At 39.8% G+C, this 21,568-nt stretch overlaps 4 protein-coding genes across 7 annotated transcripts; all 4 read right to left on the reverse strand.

Moving 5' to 3' along the window:
- Nucleotides 1-2,824: 2,824 nt before the first annotated feature.
- eif3k (eukaryotic translation initiation factor 3, subunit K) lies at nucleotides 2,825-5,460 on the reverse strand. The gene is made up of 8 exons (XM_076981898.1): nucleotides 5,274-5,460; nucleotides 5,022-5,120; nucleotides 4,822-4,942; nucleotides 4,513-4,587; nucleotides 4,354-4,420; nucleotides 4,111-4,188; nucleotides 3,865-3,990; nucleotides 2,825-3,484 (listed from the first exon to the last, which is right to left on the reverse strand). Exons 1-8 carry the CDS (start codon nucleotides 5,333-5,335, stop codon nucleotides 3,453-3,455), a joined length of 660 nt encoding a protein of 219 aa, XP_076838013.1. The 5' UTR covers nucleotides 5,336-5,460; the 3' UTR covers nucleotides 2,825-3,452.
- A 1,106-nt stretch (nucleotides 5,461-6,566) lies between these two features.
- LOC143482547 (histone H3.3A) lies at nucleotides 6,567-9,589 on the reverse strand. 3 transcript variants are annotated; one of them, XM_076980905.1, is made up of 4 exons: nucleotides 9,430-9,589; nucleotides 8,578-8,721; nucleotides 8,085-8,238; nucleotides 6,567-7,811 (listed from the first exon to the last, which is right to left on the reverse strand). In XM_076980905.1, the coding sequence occupies exons 2-4, from the start codon at nucleotides 8,703-8,705 to the stop codon at nucleotides 7,683-7,685; spliced, it is 411 nt and encodes a 136-aa protein (XP_076837020.1). In that variant the 5' UTR covers nucleotides 8,706-8,721; nucleotides 9,430-9,589; the 3' UTR covers nucleotides 6,567-7,682. The 3 variants fall into 3 exon arrangements, with proteins under 3 accessions (XP_076837020.1, XP_076837022.1, XP_076837021.1); XM_076980907.1 differs by lacking the exon at nucleotides 9,430-9,589 and adding an exon at nucleotides 8,950-8,970; XM_076980906.1 differs by lacking the exon at nucleotides 9,430-9,589 and adding an exon at nucleotides 8,811-8,924.
- Nucleotides 9,590-10,321: 732 nt separating this feature from the next.
- Nucleotides 10,322-13,611, reverse strand: LOC143482549 (histone H3.3A). Its single transcript, XM_076980908.1, has 4 exons — nucleotides 13,481-13,611; nucleotides 12,271-12,414; nucleotides 11,645-11,798; nucleotides 10,322-11,507 (listed from the first exon to the last, which is right to left on the reverse strand). The coding sequence occupies exons 2-4, from the start codon at nucleotides 12,396-12,398 to the stop codon at nucleotides 11,379-11,381; spliced, it is 411 nt and encodes a 136-aa protein (XP_076837023.1). The 5' UTR covers nucleotides 12,399-12,414; nucleotides 13,481-13,611; the 3' UTR covers nucleotides 10,322-11,378.
- Nucleotides 13,612-14,269: 658 nt separating this feature from the next.
- LOC143482546 (delta(14)-sterol reductase TM7SF2) lies at nucleotides 14,270-19,986 on the reverse strand. 2 transcript variants are annotated; one of them, XM_076980904.1, is made up of 11 exons: nucleotides 19,853-19,986; nucleotides 18,964-19,068; nucleotides 18,511-18,698; nucleotides 17,964-18,018; nucleotides 17,611-17,808; nucleotides 17,288-17,388; nucleotides 16,993-17,109; nucleotides 16,541-16,709; nucleotides 16,086-16,166; nucleotides 15,282-15,404; nucleotides 14,270-14,489 (listed from the first exon to the last, which is right to left on the reverse strand). In XM_076980904.1, the coding sequence occupies exons 2-11, from the start codon at nucleotides 19,052-19,054 to the stop codon at nucleotides 14,329-14,331; spliced, it is 1,284 nt and encodes a 427-aa protein (XP_076837019.1). In that variant the 5' UTR covers nucleotides 19,055-19,068; nucleotides 19,853-19,986; the 3' UTR covers nucleotides 14,270-14,328. The 2 variants fall into 2 exon arrangements, with proteins under 2 accessions (XP_076837019.1, XP_076837018.1); XM_076980903.1 differs by having other exon boundaries at nucleotides 17,288-17,391.
- Between the last annotated feature and the right edge of the window lie 1,582 nt (nucleotides 19,987-21,568).

Here is a 21,568-nt window from a genome sequence, read left to right on the forward strand (position 1 = left end):
CTGTATAGAGAAACCCAACATGTGCTGATTGTGTAAGTAGGTCTTGGAGGGCTCAGTAATGACTGTAGGACTTGACCTGCTGTGCTTGAGTTACTAATCACATCATTTTGAGGAAATAATTAAAGAACGGTGATCACTGTTGTGATGTCTGGTTAATAGTTGGTTGTTCATAAATAAATTTGACTCTAGATTGTTTAACTTCTTTTTAAACTGATATTTTGCTAAATATTTTATGATTTTTTTACTACCGCTAAACTTACTGGACACTTTGTGTAGCGTATTTTTAATATCCCTCTCACTCTCCCCGACTTCATCATTGTTGGCACGCGCACACCCATCGCAGAAGTATACGATACATAGCCGCGGGGAGGTATTTTGGGGGTGCTGAAAGGGGGGGGGGGTAGTGTTGCGCTTTACAACGTCACAGCAAATATGCAAATACAAGCCCTACACTCTGAGTTTGACAGCAAATACAGCACACAAGATACATATACACCAGCTATTTAACAGAGAAATGCACTCTGCACAGCGGCAGGACAAACCACTGTCCTACCTCAGGGTTGAAAACTCTCACGCATTGAGCGTGAGACACACACATTTGACCGTCTTCGCACGCTCTCACGCCACACTTCCGATTTCTCACGCCGAAAAAAATCTAGTTTATTTACCTCTGATCCATATCTATGATTCAATGAGTAGTTCGCTCTGGCGCCAACCACCGGCGATCGATCGCGATATAATACTTATTTAATTTGTGTCCATTTTACGTTCACCCCCCCCCCCCCCCTCAACAATTTACACTCGCCACCGACTCCAGGTTCAAATCTCACTCCAAGAGATCTTGAAAAGCTGGCAACCCTGCTACCTTCTTTCTGCAGCTGCGCCCAGGTGTCTCATTAAACCCCAAACGTAGCCTTTCTCTAAGGGTTGGCGCTAATGAAAGTCTTCATTAAAGCGTGAATGTCCAAACTCTCCAAAATGTGATTGTGCACATGCGTAAGTGCTAGATGTGTCAGTCTCTTTTGTGTCATTGTAGTGCGTAACCAGGTTTTCAGGCGGCGCAGAGCAGATAACGTTCTCTCAGATGAAGCGGCTGAGGCAAAGCTTTATAAAGTTTTCAGCTTGTTGGAAAACACTTCGTGTTTGAGGATGGAGCATAGATATGCTTGTTGCTATGTCCTGCACGCTGTTGCACTGTGAACCTTGAATGACATCACCAAGCATTTTAATTGAAGTTCCAGGCGCACTCGGTCACCATTTAGCTGCTGTGGATGATGAAAGGACTGTAACCAGATTATTATTATTATTAGTAGTAGTAGTAACAATATTTACTAAATGATTTATTTTTCAGTTATTTGTTTTATTCATTTTTATTTTTTGGTATCTATCATTTTTCTTTAGTTACAGATGTTTAAAGTTATACTCGTAGTGCCCACAGGGGCCCCAGTAACCCTACATCCCGCGGTTATACGATATGCATTTAACGTCACAAAAAAGCAGACATAATTATTGATCTTTAAAAGAATAATGGCCAGTATTATTAGTTTCATAATACTTTTGCAAAATATAATTTACATAAGTTTATATGTAGCATTTATTGTCTGGATAATTTGATGTTTGCCGAGCTCCTGCGCCCCCTACTGACAAGTCGTAACTGCTGAGGATCTCCGGTGAATACATCCATCATAAATGCTCTCTGGCCCATGCAAGACAACGATGCCTGTGTCTAGTGGTGTGGTCAGGTACCCTTGCAGGTTTTCTAGCACGCAGACCACTCGGATTTAAACGGTTTTGAATGGTCTGACATGACACTTGGGTGCTTCTTACCCCCTTAAATGTACCTGGAGTTTAGAGGTCACATTAGGTTCACTTGTAAAGATTAGAGTGCATTCGTTTCACCCAAAAGCTAAAAATCCCTTTTAAAATAGCTAAAAAATGCAGAAATACATCACCCGCCACTAGGAGGAAGCATCCACACGTTCAGTTTCTTTTTTCTCGCCGTACACTTTCGTCGGATGGCTGTTGCTGTGTTTATTTTCCGCATTTATTTAGGAACATTTCAGTTTTTAACAATGGGTCCAAAGAAAGAGAATGGCAAGATCGGTGTTGAAAAGAAGAAGAGGATGACGACAAGAATTTGTACAGAGAAAATACATAAGACCGTTGGTTGAGAAGACTTTCTCTTCTGAAAGTCAGTGGCAGTTCTAGATTCTACTAGATTCCACTACCATAATAGAGTATCTTAGCTTAATCATAATCTTATCTTACATGTTTAAATAGGTAATCTAATGTAACAGAAGTTTTAAAGTACCTCCACCCTGACCACAATAACCAAGCTAACTAGCTAATTACAACTCAACAGGAAACTAGTTAATACTAAAAAACTATGTAAATTGGTACATATAGATCTTTAAACAAATCAATAAAAATCAAGAAACCGATCTTGGTTTCTTCTGTCCTTTCAGGTATTCTAATAAGCAGTTCCCACAGCCGTCTTTGCTCTGAAAACAGCCCAGCCTAGGTGTAACCCCATAAAAATCTCAACTCTGCACCAGAGAAATAACAGTTTGAACACCATGACTATGACTAACACCAAAACATGTCAGCTGCTGCCGATACATCAGGTTGAACGGCAACTTCTGTTGCCAAAATGTGCACACACATGCAACAACATGTTTACATGGTATTTTGTTATGGCAGTCAGTTTTACTGATTAATTTCATGTTACTAAAAATGTCAAGTGATTTATATATATAAAAAACAAACCTATAGTGTTCTGCAGTACCTTCGTGAACAGAACTGAAACACCAGGGAGAAAAACAACTTAACACCTCGATCATCTTTATTGGTGATGGAACTAAATGTGTGATCACAGTGTTTATAGGGGCTCACTGTGTTCCTATTTTTTATTAAAATCCCACGTCACACAGGCTAGAGCCCCAGTGCTGGCATACAGGACACTAAAGAGGAATGCCAGCCAAGCAGGTCCCCCACAGGCAAAAAGATGAACAAACTGGACTGGAAAGGTTCATGTCCAATATATATTTAAAGGAGCCTGAAATGAACTTAACTTGATATAAAATCACCTTTATATAAAAAACGAAATGTGTTAAAAGCAAACCAGAAATTCAATTGTTTTGGAAACAAATGGAAAACCATTAAAAACCATGGTCATTTCAGTGAGCTGCTGCTGTGCATGATCAAACCGTGGTCAATTAGCCAGACGTATTAAACCTCTCTTTATAGGAAAAAAGTTAGTTTTATTGTGGTTTAGGGGTATACCAGGAGCTTGGTCCACAAAATGGCTTGTGGAGGATTTAAAAGAGTTCTCAATGCAGGTAAGCAGTGAAGAGCCCTGGGTTATGATAGACCCAAACACACCTAACACCGAAAGTCCCAAGATGGTTGGAGCCTTTATGACCATCAGCATATGAATGTGTGGTTGTGGAGATTCACTGTGACGTTGCCATGATGCTGGATACACCTGGAGAAAGAACACAAACATGAATGTCAAGTAACATGTTGTATTCCGACAGAATCAGAACACAACAACAAAATGATCTTATAAAAGATGAGAAACTACAGAATATTATTGTCACAAGAAATGGTGGCAAAATACACTAGAACTTTAGCACAAAAATTGTGCAAGATAAACTGAAGGGACTTTACACAAGTGCTCAGATTTGCAGTCTAAACAGCCTCATTTACAACACAATATATAACAAAAAATAAATGACATTTTGAAAATAATATTTAGCCTGCTTCAGATTATTTTACAAAAAGAGTTGAAAATTTCTTACATCATAAACAAGTTCATGGAGATTGTAAGGTGACTGATCAGAAGAGCAGACCAGATGCACTTACTTTCAAAGTCGATTTTTTCCACAATGTTTTTAGGTTTTACACTTTCCTCTTGGTTGTAAATGAAGATCTGTCCCTCGTCATTCTCCACCCAGCCATATTTATTCATCCACACCTTTACCTGTGTGTCTACACAGACAGACAGAAGGAAAAGAAGACTGAGAGACTGAGGAAGGGCCAATCTCCACCCCATTGGTGGGGTCAAACTTTATCTCATCTTGGAACCTTATGCCTATGCGTATATATTACCAAGGGGGTCTCCCAACATCTCAGCCAAGAGGCGATGCTCAATGGTTTGGTAGGTGATCCCCACAACATGGCAGATAACTAACGAGACACAACAAAGCAAAATAAACATACTGCAGTATTAAAACACAATCCTGGTGGATTTTGCTTAAATAAACATACTGCAGTATTAAACACAATCCACCAGTTTGCTAAAAAGATTGAGGGTGATTTTAGGTCAATTCCCAGGACACGTATTTGACCTACATTTCCGAACGGAGTCCTCAAAGCCTGTGATTCCATCGATCAGCTCTCTGTTCTCCTCCAGAGTAGCCTAACGCAGAGACAGACATAAACACACCTGGCATACATCTGAATATTTCCAACGGAGAGAGTGAAGATGTTTGTGTTGTAAGAGCGTCATACCCAAAAGCTCTGGAAATGGCACGTTTCCAGCAGATTGCCAAGATAAAGGATCTGCCTTATTGGTCTCTCCTCTTGCTATAATACGGTAGTCAAGGAAACTAGATCAAAAACAGATGGAAGAGAATGCTTTCTGCTGTTTGGAGCAGTCAGATTTGGAGTGTGAATAGAACTGCAAGCAATATGTCTCATTAACAGGTGTATAATAAGAGCAAGGCCAATTGATGCAGGGTGGTTAGACCCTCAGGGTGTCAATTTAATGCTTAAATATCCCAAATAAACCCCCTGTCGTTGCAGGTTTCAAAAGGATACATGCGGTTGGTCAATCATACACTTGCACAGAGTGAAATCTGTGTGTGGCAGATTTGTTAATGCCTTCAGGAGAATTTGCGACGTTACACTGGTCTGGAAGTAGGCGGGATTAAACTGGTAGCTGTAAAAACAGAGGGATGTGACCGTAAGGAGGGTCAGCGCGGATTAACGTACACAACGTTGGGCAACTTCACACTTACAGCTTGAGCACGGCCAGGTTTGCCTCCAGGTCATACGCATTCTCCCTTGCCTGTGTTTCCACGTAGCGTTCCAATGTGGCGAGATTCTCTGGGTTATACCTACGACGGTGTAGAGGAATTAATACACTTTCATACATGTACATATAACATATAACTGTCATTCTCTGTGTAACTCAACTACACACAACTGCTGCTAGCTAACAAACTGAGCTGAAAACCTGTACGCGCTAAAGTCTACTCAAGACTTTTTACCTGTCGATGCCCCGTAAAAGCTTCCCAACATTAGCTCTCATTTGTTCAAATGCTGTAGCCATGGTTGGAAACTACAGTTTTTATTAGACCAATTATGGATTTTCGGTTCATACAAATGACTCCGCACGTGCGGATGAAACTAAGCTAACGTTAGCCTCTTACAACCGGAAATAACGGGGTGAAACACTTCCGGTAAACCGAATACGTCAAAACGGCAGTTAAATGGGGTCTGCGTTTTCGTTTTGTTTAAATGCCAAAATAATTGGTATGAAATACCAATTAACATGTGGTTTAAATGGTTCTTATTAGATACATATCCGGCGCTTCAGCCGCAAACACTTGTTGACAATTTTCTTGTTGACAGTCTGATGTGTTTATACCATAGACCATGGACAGTCAGTGGATTAAACCGCCACGTAGCGGATTGGAGGAGGTACTGTAGAAAACTGACATTCAGTGGCTTGATTCTGTCGCAAACCTAAAACTAGAAAAAGTCCTTCGGAAGTTAATTGTTAAATGACTCCAAAATTTCTTTGGAGAATTTGAGAATTACATATATAATTCTTAAGCCTAAAATTAGACTTCATATTTATGTATGAAGAGACCACAAATGAGCAAGTCAAGTGCATCGCACGCACACACACACACTACTTTAGATAGATGTGAATCTCTCCTTTCACCACATCCCAAAGGTGATCTGTTGAAGTTAGATCTGGTGACTGTGGAGGCCATTTGAGTACAAGGAGCTCAGTCATGATAAAGAAATGGGATGATGTGTGCTACTACTCTGTTAGTAGTCGCCATCAGAAGATGGATACATTACGGTCATAAAGGGATTGATATGATCAGTAACAATACGCAGGCAGGTTCTGGTATTTAAACAATGCTGAATTGATTTTAAGGGGCCCAAAGTGGACCAAGAAAATATGCCCCACACCATTTCATCACCAACAGGTGTAGGTCCAAGGTGATGTTTTCAGATGAAAGTAAAATTGGCATTTCATTTGGAAATCAAGGTCTCAGAGTCTGGAGGAAGAGTGGAGAGACACACAGTCCAAGCTGCTTAAGGTCTAGTGTGAAGTTTCCACAATCAGTGATGGTTTGGGGGAGTCACATCATCTGCTGGTGTAGGTCCACTGTGTTATATCAAGACAAAAGTCAGTGCAGCCATCTACCAGGAAATTTTAGAGTACATGGTTCCCTCAAGAGGTCCTGATAATCTCCCCAGAGACCAAGTGGAGTTATAGATTCAGAGCCAAAACAGCAATAAAATAAATAAAATTGCAAACAAGATTGTGTACAACATTCATTTATTATGATCTTATGAGAAATGTAAAAATGACAAAGATCAGCTTATTCAAAACACCTGAATATTTTGTAATCACACTTCAAAGAAAAAAAATTAAGCCTGATTAAAGTTTGAAACATTGACCTGAGAAAGAAGTGTCTGAAGAGAGCAGTGGATGCTGAGAAAAAAATGAGAACTCAAAAAATGGAAGGAATTAATTTTGAATAAACAAAAAACCCCAAACAGATAACAGATTACAAGTGTATGTGGACGGAAGTAGAAGATGAATCTGATCAATTTTATATCACATGCACTTTCTTGAAAAGCTCTGATATTCCTATGTATGATCCATTAGAAAGACAATTCTTTACAGACACCTGTCCCCCCTCCCACCCAAAAATAAAACAATAATAAAAAACAAATCAAAAGAAAATCTAATTTTAAAGTGTTTCTTTATGGGTCTTCAACCCTTTTTCTGTAAAAAATATGATCTAGTACTGTGAAATAAATTTAATCGAACAATATTAAAAAAGGAAACATCAAATATTACAATTATCATCTGTCCTAATAAAATATGCAGGAGAAATGCTTAGATACAAATAAAAACTGGTGATCAGTGTCTAAACAGACACCCCCTCACACACATGTGCACAGATGTCTGAGGCAATGGCGAAGGATAGAAAACAAGACATTGATTCAGAATGGAAAGCAAAGTGCATTCAGGGAAAAAGGTGAGGAGGGGCTCAGGGCTGTTATAGCACCCTACACAGGGAGTCTAAAAAGCCCCCATTAGCAGACAGCAGCCCTAAACGCAGACCTCCCATGACCTCCCAAATGACTATTCACATCCATCCTAGTCACCGCCCCGATGGTAATATGCCTTAGAAATCTCTTGTGACCAACACTAGTCTGTTAAAACTAGTGTGTGTATGTGTGTGAGAGAGAGACAGAGCAAGCAAGCAAGACATTTAAAGACACATCTATACATAATTGCCTCCCTATAATCAGTGTTATCTAAAAACTACCAGTGATATACAGAAAGTCGAAGGGGAGCCAGAAGGGAAAGCGGACAGACAGGTGAAGGGAAGACAGACAGACGGGTTTAAAAAGGAGAGAGGAAGTTAGGCGCGTTCTCCGCGGATCCTGCGTGCCAGCTGGATGTCTTTGGGCATGATGGTGACGCGCTTGGCATGGATGGCACACAAGTTGGTGTCTTCAAAAAGACCCACCAGGTACGCCTCACTGGCCTCCTGCGAATGCAAACAAACAATATAATTAGCAAAATATTTTCAACTGGCAAATATTTAATGCAATTTATGGCCAGTTTTATACCGTTTTGGAATTCTAGTTAACAATGATTAATAATTAAAAAAAACCCCAAAACATCAGTTTGCTGATAATGTCTGTTGTGCCTGACAGATCAGGAGAGCTTGATTAAGACCACCCTTCCCCACGTGGAGACTTGATTAAGACCGCCCTCCCCCACGTCCTTCTCCAGAGTGATAGTGGAGCCAGCCACAGACCTGCAGGGCTCCGATGGCTGCACTCTGGAAGCGCAGGTCTGTTTTGAAGTCCTGGGCGATCTCCCTGACCAGACGCTGGAAAGGCAGCTTACGGATCAGCAGCTCCGTAGACTTCTGGTACCGCCGGATCTCACGCAGAGCCACAGTGCCAGGCCTGAAAAATACAATGACTTGAAATTAAAAATTACAGTTAAACTGTAGCCACAAAACATTCCTTATGTCTAAACTACATCATTGAAAGCTAACCAATATCTAGCAGTGTAGATAACATATTTCAGAACAATAGGGATTATGAGAACTCTAAATGGAACAAAATATTCCTCATGTCTCAACTTATTTCTAAACTCCTTAAATAGTGCTGTAAGCTTTTAAAATACATCAACAACGCATCTACAAAACACCTTTTTTTTTTTTACACAATATTCACATTCAAGCAATTTTCAAAATCCTCCTTTTTCCGTAAAACGAACGTCTATCTTACGCTTTGCCTCACCTGTAGCGATGGGGCTTCTTAACTCCTCCAGTAGAGGGCGCGCTCTTGCGAGCAGCCTTAGTGGCCAGCTGCTTACGGGGAGCTTTTCCTCCAGTGGACTTGCGGGCTGTCTGTTTAGTACGTGCCATAGCTACTCACAATCACCTGAAACGTATTTTTTTAAACATTTTTAGAAACATAACCTTTTGCGATAAGAATCTGAAATATGTTAAGACGAAACAAGAAACAATTACAGATAACGACGTCTACGGGAATTCTAAAACGCCATGAAATTATGCATCAATAAATAGTGGGTGCATCTGCAAATATGTCACCATTCCCCTTTGACAAGAGTCTTGTTAATACATTTAAAACTATTCAAATCCGACCAACCAGAAATAAGTAAATAACGCGACAGTCCAGATCTGCAAAACCAGTCGGTTCAGATTAGTCCCGCCCACTTTTCTGACATGATGGCGGCTGTTTGATACGTACACGGGACAGAAAACTCGACCGAGAGAGTATGACCAACATTTAAACTTTATCGTTTACACGACTAAATACTACACCATTCCTTTAGTTTTAACTCGGACTATAAACAGGAGACTCTGGGGATTTTAGAAAGGTAATATATGGGAGCGTTTAGCACTTTACATCGAATTTATACCGACGTGAATTCCTGTATCAATTCGAAACGATTCTTTCTCTGCCGAGGCTGGAAAATACTGCTATTCATGTCGTTTCAGGAACGGCTTTGCTTTTTCACCCTCAAACGTTGCGTATGCCTTTAAAACCCGTTTTAAACTTAGTAATTTTACGACGCGAAAACACTGAAAGATGATCAGACACCTATATTTTATGAAATTCGCTTACCCGTGTGAAATTTAAAATCCAAAAGTGTTTCAGATGAGCCTTCCGACTTATTTACCGTCTCTCACCCACAATGGTGAATCGTTCAGAAGGAAAATGGCGGCGGTGTCAATCAATTATCCCACAATGCACCACCATCTTCTCCCCCAACAATACGAGGACACACCAAACTTCACTCATTAACCGATGGAGCCGGCTTCCCGCCATAATTGTCTTTTTCAAAATATTCAAAAATATTTAGCATTTTATTAGGTGGAGTGCACGATTTAAGCAAGGAAACACGTCGAGTGCAGGAAATATGAAGTCACCCAATTTGACCGTTCTAGCTGCAACCTTACAAGTCGTTTTTAGACCTTGTGTGTCACTGTCCTCGACATTTTTCAGGACGCAGCTGTACCAATTTTTCCTTAGTATAGGCTATAGGGAAACCATGATGATACGAAGATGAGGACGTTTTTATTTTTTTATACTTCGACAAGCTATTTTGAATATTTTAAATTACCTTACATTTTAGGACAGAAATCAGCGACTGCTCATTTTTTTTAAATACATATACAGCCAAATTTGTTGGTTTGTTAACATAGAAAATGAACCCTTGAGTTATAACTGCAAGCATGAAGAATGAAGGTAGCCAAAAGGGGAACAAGCACAAACAGATAATCCCCCAGATAATTAAGCTATTTTTTCACAAATATTTTTTAGCCAAATGTACTTGTGTTTTTCACATTTGCAATTGTTTTCTTATTTTACTTGTATTTTATATTCTGTGCATTTCTGGCTTATAGAAGTCTAACCCATAAAAGTGCTGGTCAAATACTTCCCTAATTTCTTCTGATTTTTAGAAGATGAAGGTGCCAATAAATTTGGCTTGGGCTATAACATCCTAAAGCCTGGGTCAAAGAAAACATTCTTTATTTGTCCATTTGATAAATTCTGGTAGCACAAAGATGCTTTATATTTATGTAAAAAAAAATACAAAAACCTGAGCGGTCACCTACTAATGACACCCGGATTTCTGAAATTGGCATAAAATATAAAACAGGTGTAAACACTCACATATATTTATAGATTAGTCTCATTGTCAAAGACAAATGGGACAATTTCTTGCCAATATGTGGAGCATGAACACAACCCACCCCACCCCAAAAAAAAACCAAACACTTCCGGACTTACAGACTGGGCAACATTCTAACTGGATATACCCCAAACAAGACAAATGTAAATACAAATAACAGTACAAATTAAAGTAAACATGTTCACAGAGGACTAATATGTGCTTCATGAAAATGTACACTGATCAAGTGGAAGCACCCTGAACAGGATGGTCCCAATACCAAAGGAGCCCTTAAAATGCTCATTTAGATTTAGCCAACATCCTAGTACCTTTCTGCTGTCTGTTGGTCTATACAATATGCTGACACAGCCAATCAGGGGCGAACATGGTCGTTGCTATACTGATTTCATTTGGTAATTTTTTCCTGGTCTTTGAGGGGCAGAATCAGAAGCAAAACCTTGCTGACAAACCATTTCTAAAGTAGTTGCAAGTCAAAAGAGCAAGTCGGTTGTAGAAAATGTAGCTATCTGAAGTACAGAAAGGGGTCAGATATTGATGGATAACAGACAGGCCCCTGGTTCCTTTTCCATGGCCGAATAATCTCAAATCTTACTTGGCTCCACCTCAACTACGAATTTGAACTACTGCGACCATGCCTATTAAATTTACCACAATTGGGAACTCACCAATCTACACCCCATCTAAATCACACTTGTGTGAGTTCATAAATCTACCCTCCCCAACACCAAACAGCACATGTCCGATTGCTGAGAGTATCAAAGCAAGTGAGAAAAACACACAAAAAAGTCATCACGATCCACACATATACAAAGAGGGAAGGTAGGGTACATGTACAAGAGGAAAAGGGATAGAGGAGATAGGGGGGCAGGATTGGCTTCTAGGCGCGTTCCCCGCGGATCCTGCGTGCCAGCTGGATGTCTTTGGGCATGATGGTGACGCGCTTGGCATGAATGGCACACAAGTTGGTGTCTTCAAAAAGACCCACCAGGTACGCCTCACTGGCCTCCTGCGGACACAGAAGGACAGGCAAAGGTTGCATGAGGTAATCTGATTGAGCACCAGATGAAATACACGGCTACAGATAAAACAGTTGTTTTACAAGGACAAAACTCATTCACTCGCACAGTCAAAAAGAATGCAGACCTGCAGGGCTCCGATGGCTGCACTCTGGAAGCGCAGGTCTGTTTTGAAGTCCTGGGCGATCTCCCTGACCAGACGCTGGAAAGGCAGCTTACGGATCAGCAGCTCCGTAGACTTCTGGTACCGACGGATCTCACGCAGAGCCACAGTGCCAGGCCTGAAAAATACAGTGACTTGAAACAGTAGCCACAAAACTTTCCTTATGTCTAAACTACATCCTTAAACCCTAAACAACAGCAAACAATAGCAAACAAATCAGACCATTAGAAATTATCATTAATGTTTTTGGGGTATTCTGTTAGCAGGTGTTAATAAAAAAATTTTTTTTCCATTTTTTTGAGAAAATAAAAAATAAGATTTTGATAAAGCAAAGATAAGCTAATTACCACCACTTTCTATGATTATTCATTGTGTTTGTTGCTCTACCTTTCAACCCCAGAATTCCTTTACTATTATTTTTATTTATTTTCAAATAAATTCCAACAGTCTAGTTTACAATATGCCACAAAACAGTTCGATACAAGAATCACATTCAGTCCACCTTAATGATGCTCCTACATGTACAGTAGCAATCTTCCCAGAATTCCTTCATCCCTTCAAAGAGGAATCTAGCTTACGCTCTGCCTCACCTGTAGCGATGGGGCTTCTTAACTCCTCCAGTAGAGGGCGCGCTCTTGCGAGCAGCCTTAGTGGCCAGCTGCTTACGGGGAGCTTTACCTCCAGTGGACTTGCGGGCTGTCTGTTTAGTACGTGCCATAGCTACTTACAATCACCTGAAAGAGAGACAGTAGGGAATGTGTTGCACCGAGTTGCCTGTATGTGGTGCATTTATCACATGGTGCATTTGGACTGTCCCCTCCGCCCGTCTCACTGCCATGGGGAGTAGCGCTTTTAATATGAACTCACATTCACAATTCAAGTCCACGCTCAAAAACCACATTCCTTTTCCATCTGATTGACTCACTTGCATTCTTATTTAACCTGTTTTAAATGTTGTCTACTCTCGTTTCTTTTATTGTTTACTTTGTATTTATTTGTAAGGTGCCTTTGAAATAAAATGTTTTATTATTATTTGGATAAAAGCATCTGCCAAATAAATAAATAAGTATAAAATGTAAAGGTAACTACCACTGGGTGGTACTCGTCCCCAAATCCCCCGAGAAGCACCTAGGCTTTTTGTTTTTCCTTTTTGTAATACGAGTTTCGTTTGATCCGCTTTGAAGCAGTGAAGAATGCGGTGGCTTTCAGATCCTGACGTCAATGACTGTAAGGGTTTCGTCATTCGTCACGTTGTGCCACAAGCGCGAATCAAATCGCTAGCTAGAATGTTTTAACGAATCACGTTTGCAGGGGGCGGGAAATATGTAAATCTCCATCTAAACCTGATACACATAGCCCCGCCCCTTTTAAGAGTGACATAATGGCTGCGTAGGAGACTAGGCGAAGAGGGAAAATAGCAGTTATGAGACAGTACCACTAACATTATGTTTTACAGCGAAATAAGGGCTTCTATCTGGCATATACGAACGGAACCTTTTGGTATACGCCCTCAACAATCCACTAAGATACTGTTCGGCTCAAATATGTGATCAACTACATTATAAAAGGCTAAAGACATCGACATTCAAACGGGAAATGCTGAACGTTAGCCAGCTAGCTCGCGATTCCTCTCCCTCGTCCAACGGGCGCGATTTTGACCATCACTTTGTAGCTTGCTGTTTTTAACCTACTTATTTAAAATATAACGAGTATTTGTTTTAATAAATAGTTTTACACGCTCGTTTTTTTATACCTAAAGTTATATTGTTTGTATCCTAACAACAAGTAAATCAAGCTCACCTTGAAATTTTAACCTGAAAACGAGGAGACGTTTAAGCGCCTGAATCTTGTATTTGGTTCGTTGTGTTAATGGTGGAAACGTTTCAACTTAAAACGGCTGCTCTCCCATGATGCATTTCGGCCATCGCTCTGACACATCGTGACATGTTTATTGTGAGAGTAAATAAATAAAAATGAATTCATGTTTCCACATGAATATTATTGTCATGTTATTCACTAATGAGAATATTAATATCTTAGTGTCGTGGGGGAGTACAGGAGGTGTATGAGGTGTAAAATGAAGAATTGTTAAAACTTTTAACTCCAGGTAAATTCAATGGATGTTCTTTGCCCAAATTTAGATTGTAACTCCAAAACAAATGTTTAAAATAATTATAAGCAGTTGATGAATCACCCAACCAATATTAAATAACAATTCATTAAATTGAATAATTAATTAAATCGAATAAAAAATGTAGTGACTCGGTAACCAGTTTATCGACAGATATGATATATAATTTGGGGTAAAAAGTGGCGTTTATACAATTATCGATAATCGGGGCCACATGTAAAACTGAAACTACAGCCTTTACTCGCTGATTTATCGATTCCTTCGCTCTTTTCTCGCCTGTTTCTGTCATTACTTGTCTTGTAATTCCTAATTTGCACACTAGGTGGAGTATCGAATACGGTGTTTAGCGTAAAGGTCACGGGAAGTGGAGGGAAAATTGTGCATCAAGAGCTTATCGATATCAGTATTAGTCTACATAGTGCTGAAAGTAGGTATTCATAGATACAAGAACGTATATGTCATTGTTTAATTTCCCTTTATTGCTTGTCTTATTTATTGTTTTAACAGTGGTTGGTAATCAGTAGATGTAAGGTAGCAGTTTATATGGTATTCTTCGGCAGTATTCCTCCCAGGCCACTCCATGTTTCTCGTAGCACGAGGCTTCGATCTCTTTGGCTCGCCCTCTCAGTATGTGAATACACTGTAGTGCAGGCAGGTACGGCACCAGGCTGGTGAAACCTGTAAACACCCAACATCAAAGTTAAACATATGCTTAAAGACTTTAAGATCAATTCAAATTCAGGCATCCTTGTCTATCATTACTTGATAGAAATTAATCTTTGATGTGCTATGGCACATTAAATACTCAGCATTAACTGTGCCCAGATTTAGCTACAGTAAAATGATTTTAATATGGTACACTAATAAATATACTAACAATCTGGATCAATACTGTCCCTCAGTCATGATGAATTATGTATGCCATAATTTGCACTCGCTTTTGTTCATAATCTGTTCACTTCCAGTGGCTGTAAACTGTAAAAATGTAAATGTATGTAAAAATGCTAAGTTGCTTACTAATTAAGATAATTCGTAGCCACTGAGATAATATACCTGATTAAAACATGTGTTGTAATAACAGGGCAGTGAAGGGGAGGTGTGCATAGCCTGGACTATGACACTTTCATCTTGACTGACCATCTGTAGCATTTTAAATTAACTGAATTTAATGAAGCATTGAATAGTGGAATAATAAACTTTTCTCCATTTGAAAAATGTCACCTCTCACCTTACTTACCAAAATATATGGTTAAAATAATTTCTCTATAGGACAAATACATCTACAGTATTGATGAGTATTGAAGCTGACATAATTCATCATGTTATAGCCTAGCTAATATATTTTACGAGACAACTGAAACAAATTTGTCATTGTGAAACTGTAGTTCAATGTTATTTGTTTATATCCCATATATTATCTGATTTTAAATGTTCTTCCCACAATGAATATTTAACAGTATTTCATCTGACCACAGGGCAGACACCAGGCAATCATCATCAGGATATCTCCCAAATAGTTTGGATGCCGGACCCAGCCAAACCATCCAGACACCAACAGGTTTTCACCAGAGGGACTCTTAATTATCTTCAAGTCTGGAAGATCAAAGACAATATTAATTTTGTGAGGTTATTATTATATTTGAATATCAATAATACCGTTATCATAGTTTGACTGAACCTGATTCCACACAAATGAAACATCCCAATTAGTTATGCATTAAAGTTATTTCGAATGAAATGAAACGATAGTGACTATTACCTTACAATCATGTTACAAACTAAGGAAATTCTATTCATGGTGAGCAGTCACATTTTCCAATTTGCTTTTAATTCTAAAAAGCATAACATGTTTCTATTTCTATATAGCAGAATGCAATAGAAATGTAAGTGTAAAGCAATGTGATTGAAAATATGTCTGCCAAAATTCTTCTAAATCAAATAAACACAGATACATTCAACATAGGCATTTATCTTCACTACTTTGCACCGATGTCATGTAGACACTGTAGTCATCAATTTTGGACCTCCTAAGTTTTTGCACTAAAGCTCTAAACAGGACTCTGAGTGATGAATTTATTAGGTACATCTACCGCACCACAGCAGAGATTACCATGAATACCATGAAGTTACCATGAATCAAACTACACATAGAAGTGACTGCAAAGTCACTTGCAACTCTAGGTACAGCTCCGGAGAAGGTGTACCTTATAAACCTACAGTGAAACAGGGTATTGTTTAAAAAAGTGCTTAACTAAACCCACGGGTGACACATACGTGCATATGCTGGATTGTTCGGGTTCTTGCGGAAACCACTCTTCTGCTCATTGGACAGGTAATAAAACAGAAATCCAATGCCTGAAACATACGAGCAGAGATGAGAAGTTCCAGCAGTGCCAGAAAGGGACAGCCCTGGGGAATTCAGCCTGATGCTGACATAGCTGTGTGGTGTAAGACGCTGTTTTCTAAATAGAATGAATTTTAGTGAGAATTGGGTTTATAGGTATTTCAATTTGAGTAATAGTGGTTCAGTCTGCTGTATGAATATGTGATCATGGGTTTGTCCATGTTACTAAACAAAGTTCATGTCGCTGGTGTGTTTACTCACTAATGATGTTACAATGTACAGTGCAATTTAAGACATTTTGTTCTCAGGTGTCAGTAAATTCTGGAGGTTGTTGTTGAGGTTGTTTTTCATGTCTTCTGATCAATGTGACTATAATTAGTCTCACCATAGAGCAGCAGTAAGGGTATGGTGTACAGGAAGTGGATGTGATTGGGTCGATGAAGGAGGAAGTAAATGGGAAGACCGGAGAAGATTGGTATCCAGATATATTCGCCCAGAATCATGAGGAAACCGATAGACTCTTCAGTGAACTCTTTAGTGGTTAAAATGGAGTCCTGAAAAAATAACAGAAGTATTAGTTCTTAAAGGTGGCAAATAAAAGCAGTAACCAAGTCTTGCTTATCCTGAGCCTACACTTTAAGACTTAAGAATTTGTAATTGCACAACTGGAATTTGTGGTCATGTAAATTAATAAATTAATAACTGGGAATGGTAATAAATGTCTTTCTTGATCAGTACATGCAATAGCCCCCCAATACTGATTACTGATTCTTTTATTCTTTATTACTGAGTCTTTACCACTTGAAGACACCTTTTGCATTTCTGATCAAGACTAACCTCATCTATGAGGAAATCAAGGATGTAGATGAACTGAAATGTGGCCACCAGGAGTAAAGACAGGGAGAGGGAGCCACGCTCTAGTGCTGTTAGGACATAGCTCAAATCCATCATGGCCTGCACTCGAAAACACAAGAAGAGAAAGAATCGGCTTGAGTCCTCCGCAAATGTCAAGTAGCAGTGACATTTTTGGATACTAGACTCGTATACAGCATGCTTTGTGACTCTTTTTAAACTAAATTTTTAATAGAAATTCTGGAGAGACAACTTTATTATACTGTTTACGTTCACTCACCCAGCCAATGAAGCCTATTCTAACCATAGCAAATTGCTTCACATCAATTTTTCCCACACGAGGGTCAGTCTCCTTGCCCAGTGCAAACTCCTGCAGGAAACCTGCTGAATGGAAGAACACCATTATAATGACACGAAGATAGTTCATGTAATCATCATCATTTTGCATTCTAGAAGAATGAGACAAGTGAAAAATATATTAATATCAGTCATTAATCTGCCAAAATAATACTATGGTGGATACATTTTACACAAAAAGTGTTGATGACCACTAAAATGAGGGGAGAGTTACTGCATAAAGCCCAGTTTGTGAGTGTGGTCTACCTGTATTACCACCGTTAGAATGCTGGGAGCAGTGGGCGTGGCTTTGGCGGAAGTACAGCCATAGGCTCAGCAGCGCAGACATGGCGAGCCCGGCGATGACCAATTGCAGCACTCTGCTGGTCACAACGCTGCCCGTCACCACGCCGCAGTACCAAAGGCCCACGAGCAGCACGGCACACAGCACAAACGCATGCAAGCCTGCAGATCAGAACCATGCCAGACTTCTCTGCTCTGAAGCATAATAAGAGTCCCATTTGCTATATAACTAACATTTCAGCTCGTGTTTATAGTGTTCCACTGACGCTGCAGTCTCGGTTTGGGTGTTTTTTTTTTGGCTATAGCTCTGATCTCACCATTCAGGTTGTACTTCAGGTATTTGCCATGACATCCCATCTTGCCCTCTGCAACCTAATCAGAGGAAGAAGCATAAGTCATGACTAATATACCGAGCATGACTCAGACCACATGACTACCACATCTGTCATGTGATATAGAAGCAAAACCTTTGCTGTACTATTGCCAAACTCTAATTAATTACATTGGCATCATTGCTAAGGCTAATTCAGATGTGACAGTAGCATTAGTGTTAGGTTTATGGCATCAACACTTCCATTGTGGGGGAAGGCTATATTTCCAATAAGAACACACTTTTCACAGCAAAGCTTTGTTGTTTTTATGCTCCTACTGGAATTAAAACAACATCAAAAAAGAAGAAGAACCCACTCCAATTAATTCTGCTGTATAGGTTGCCTGCTCTAGACTGATGAGCCAATATTACCATGAGCTAATCATCGAGGTCTTCACCAAAACAATCAGAGGTGTAACAGAAGGAGAAGCGTGAAAGGCTGGAGAATAAGGTGAAGAAAACACTGCAAAAAACAACCACATCCTTCCACTCACGTGTCCCATGGGAAGATAATACAGTATTGCCTGTATCACAGTGAACACCAGAACTATAGTTGCAGCCGTCCAGTCCCAGAGGGGGGTCCGAGCTAGATTAGTCAGAACCCAGGGTTCAGAGGGGGGGTGACAGGCATCTAAGAGCAGTATCAGTGCTCCTGTCAGGAAGGCGCACACTGCAAACAAGTCTGAGACACACACACACACACACACACACACACACACACACACACACACACACACACACACACACACACACACACACACACACACACAATCAGACATTCAGTAAAATAAAACCAGTGTGTCTGCAACCAAACAACTCTGCAATTCTTTATGCAGTTTTCTGACCGCACACTTTCTGTTTGTATTAGCATTCATTGAAGACAGCAGAAATGATCAAACTATTAATTCTATGGGAGCCCAAACCAGAGCAGCTTTAAGCGTCCTTACGAATGTTGTTCCATCTGGGGTTCGTGCTGCTCCCAGCACCAGGTCTCTGGGCCGGACTGCCCTTCTCACCGTGAGGACCATTGAGATTCATCTTCCAAGTGCAGACTGGTAAGGAAAAAGGCAAGAAACGCATTCCTTCCACCATGAGGATTTACCAAGAACTGTGATTGCACGCACGTTCCTGCATATATATTTGGCTTTAGACCTGTATTAAAAATCATTTACAAAATTAACATGCTCAGTGAATTATCATTCATAGCCGAGCTGGATAACAGAGCAGCATCTTCATTTTACACTTTTATCATATTCAACATTTTATGTCTTGGCAATAATAAACTTAAAGCTTAGGATAAATCAGCTTTGACAAATAAGCAGCTAAATCACCAAATGAGTGGATTTGTAAGATCTAGCGAGTCAGAGCTGAGACCAAGTTCAGGAATCAGAAGGATATTTACGATTCCCCATTTTTACCTCATGTGTTTTGTCTGAGAGTGACTCTTCATAATTTCAGATTAAATATTTCAGCTCTGTACAACCCTTCACACACACACACACACACACACACACACACACACACACACACACACACACACACACACACACACACACACACACACACACACTTACATATACAAAACTACATATGGTGCAATGACTTGAGCATAAGAAACGTATTGTCCTAACAGAAGGTAAATGGTAGTTAGCCCACTCACACAACTGCTGAGACTTAAATATTAACATCAGAATAAAAGATTAAACAAGATATTTTGTTTGCCATTAGATAAGTGGGCATGGAGTGTAACCCTTTGTAAACATTACTGCACAGCACTGAAGGAAATGCATACACTAATTCTATAGAAATGCACTCTGACCTGCAGCTAACACTTACCTTCTTGGAGATAAATGATGCGAACTGTGACTTTCTGCTTAAAGAAATGAGCACTTCAATGCTTTCATTCATGAGGGGGACTTGGAAAAGAGGACACAAAGCTGTTGCATTGGTGTTGGCACGTATTATGAAAACCATTGCATCAGTTCACTTGCTAACTGACGAGTTGCATTAGGTGCTTCCCATATGAAACGCATGTTTGAGTAAATCACAAGAACATATCACATATAATCCAACCGCTGAAGAAAACCAACACAAAACAACCTCACAGGAGAAAACGGTGCAAAAGAACACAATTTTCCACCAAACAGTGTCAAAGAAGAATGATCTAAAAAGCAAAAAAGTTAATACATTTTTTTAAACACCTCAAGCTGGCCACTGAAGACAGGAAGTTGAGCTGTTTGTCCGTTTTGTTTTCTGAAACTAGCATGGAAAGCCTTATTTTGAAACACTGAACCACACAGTGGTTATATGGCCTGGGGCATTCTGTGAGACTAACCCCAGTCATCCTCTGGAGATTATAATGGTTGAAGCAAGCTCAAACTTCTATTTTATAGACCAATATACAAGTAAATAATTTGAACTCTGCAAGTATTGGGACCAAGCATTGTGTCTTTTATTGTTTTAGCCCTTGGAAAACACAGAGCGCCCAAAGTCTGTTTAGCACAGTGGTTCCCAAACTTTTTCTGCCATGCCCCCCTTTAGTAGATGAGAATATTTTTGCGCCCCCCCCCCCCCTACACCCCCCCCTCCCCCCCCCCCATCCTGACTAGGGATGTGTTGAAAACTTACAAAAACAATAGGTTCACAACTTTGGTTAAACATGAAAAAAATAAACTGTAAGAAACCTTTTAAATGGTTCAAGAATTCTAAATATAATTTAAAATAAATAAGGAGATGAAATAAGAGAAACAGCAATACATATGCGGCTAGTTTGCAAGCGCAGACATCACGCAGAGCACAAAGCATGTAACGGCCAGAAATATGTGTAGGCTACTGTGTCTTTAAGGGAGCGAGTGGAGCGCGCGTATGGAATATTGTTTTTTTTAGCTTTCTGCCGTAGACCGAGTCAGACCACTGCTCTTTATTTTATTTCTGTAAGTAACGCATTAAATGAGCTTTGGACAACTCACCAGTTCATGTATGAACAGTGAAGTATTGCTGTAGCCCAGGTTTATTTTGGTCAACCAGCAAATAAGTGGAATACCACCAGCGCGAGTATTAAGGTTGAACTAACTCCGAAAGGCAAGCAATACAAGCATAGAATTTGCCTGAATAGATCTGTTTTTATGGATCGGTCACATTGTCCCCGATACCCGATCTAGAATTTTTTCAGATATTAATATCGGAATCGGTGCATCCCTAATATTGACACATGTGCACGTTTTACTTTCACGCTCCGCGCCCCCCCTGCAATAGCTCCGCGCCCCACCTAGGGGGCGCGCCCCCCACTTTGGGAACCACTGGTTTAGCACATTGTATCCGTTTTGAATAGGTTGAATAGGTTTTCATCAGGCTGTAGTGTACTCGAAATTAATATTACCCTTTATCTGCAGGGTCGTAGGTTACCAGAGAAAACGCTCGCATTATTAAATAAACCTAAATACAGTTGTATTGGATAGTCATTAAACAATTTGCATTACAGTCTTATTATATGACTATATTTTAAATTATATTTTTAATAAAAACTTAGCGTTAACAGAAAGAACTACATGT

The sequence above is a fragment of the Brachyhypopomus gauderio genome, chromosome 19 (assembly GCF_052324685.1).
Source record: "Brachyhypopomus gauderio isolate BG-103 chromosome 19, BGAUD_0.2, whole genome shotgun sequence".
NCBI classification, from domain to species: Eukaryota; Metazoa; Chordata; class Actinopteri; order Gymnotiformes; family Hypopomidae; genus Brachyhypopomus; species Brachyhypopomus gauderio.

Bases quoted from the DNA above. Each gene is read 5' to 3' on its own strand.
- eif3k (XM_076981898.1), bottom strand. From the start codon at position 5,335: ATGGCTACAGCATTTGAACAAATGAGAGCTAATGTTGGGAAGCTTTTA. The intron at 4,189-4,353 runs GTAGGTCAAATA...GTGTCTCGTTAG, and splicing joins TGAGGACTCCGTTCGGAAAT to TTATCTGCCATGTTGTGGGG. The intron at 3,485-3,864 runs GTAAGTGCATCT...TTCTTTCTCCAG, and splicing joins GGAAAAAATCGACTTTGAAA to GTGTATCCAGCATCATGGCA.
- LOC143482547 (XM_076980905.1), bottom strand. From the start codon at position 8,705: ATGGCACGTACTAAACAGACAGCCCGCAAGTCCACTGGAGGAAAAGCT. The intron at 8,239-8,577 runs GTGAGGCAAAGC...TGTATTTTTCAG, and splicing joins AAGAAGCCCCATCGCTACAG to GCCTGGCACTGTGGCTCTGC. The intron at 7,812-8,084 runs GTCTGTGGCTGG...TTGCATTCGCAG, and splicing joins CAGCCATCGGAGCCCTGCAG to GAGGCCAGTGAGGCGTACCT.
- LOC143482549 (XM_076980908.1), bottom strand. From the start codon at position 12,398: ATGGCACGTACTAAACAGACAGCCCGCAAGTCCACTGGAGGTAAAGCT. The intron at 11,799-12,270 runs GTGAGGCAGAGC...TGTATTTTTCAG, and splicing joins AAGAAGCCCCATCGCTACAG to GCCTGGCACTGTGGCTCTGC. The intron at 11,508-11,644 runs GTCTGCATTCTT...CTGTGTCCGCAG, and splicing joins CAGCCATCGGAGCCCTGCAG to GAGGCCAGTGAGGCGTACCT.
- LOC143482546 (XM_076980903.1), bottom strand. From the start codon at position 19,054: ATGAATCTCAATGGTCCTCACGGTGAGAAGGGCAGTCCGGCCCAGAGA. The intron at 17,809-17,963 runs GTGAGATCAGAG...TCTGATCTGCAG, and splicing joins CCTGAAGTACAACCTGAATG to GCTTGCATGCGTTTGTGCTG. The intron at 16,167-16,540 runs GTGAGACTAATT...CGTATGTTTCAG, and splicing joins ACCCTTACTGCTGCTCTATG to GCATTGGATTTCTGTTTTAT.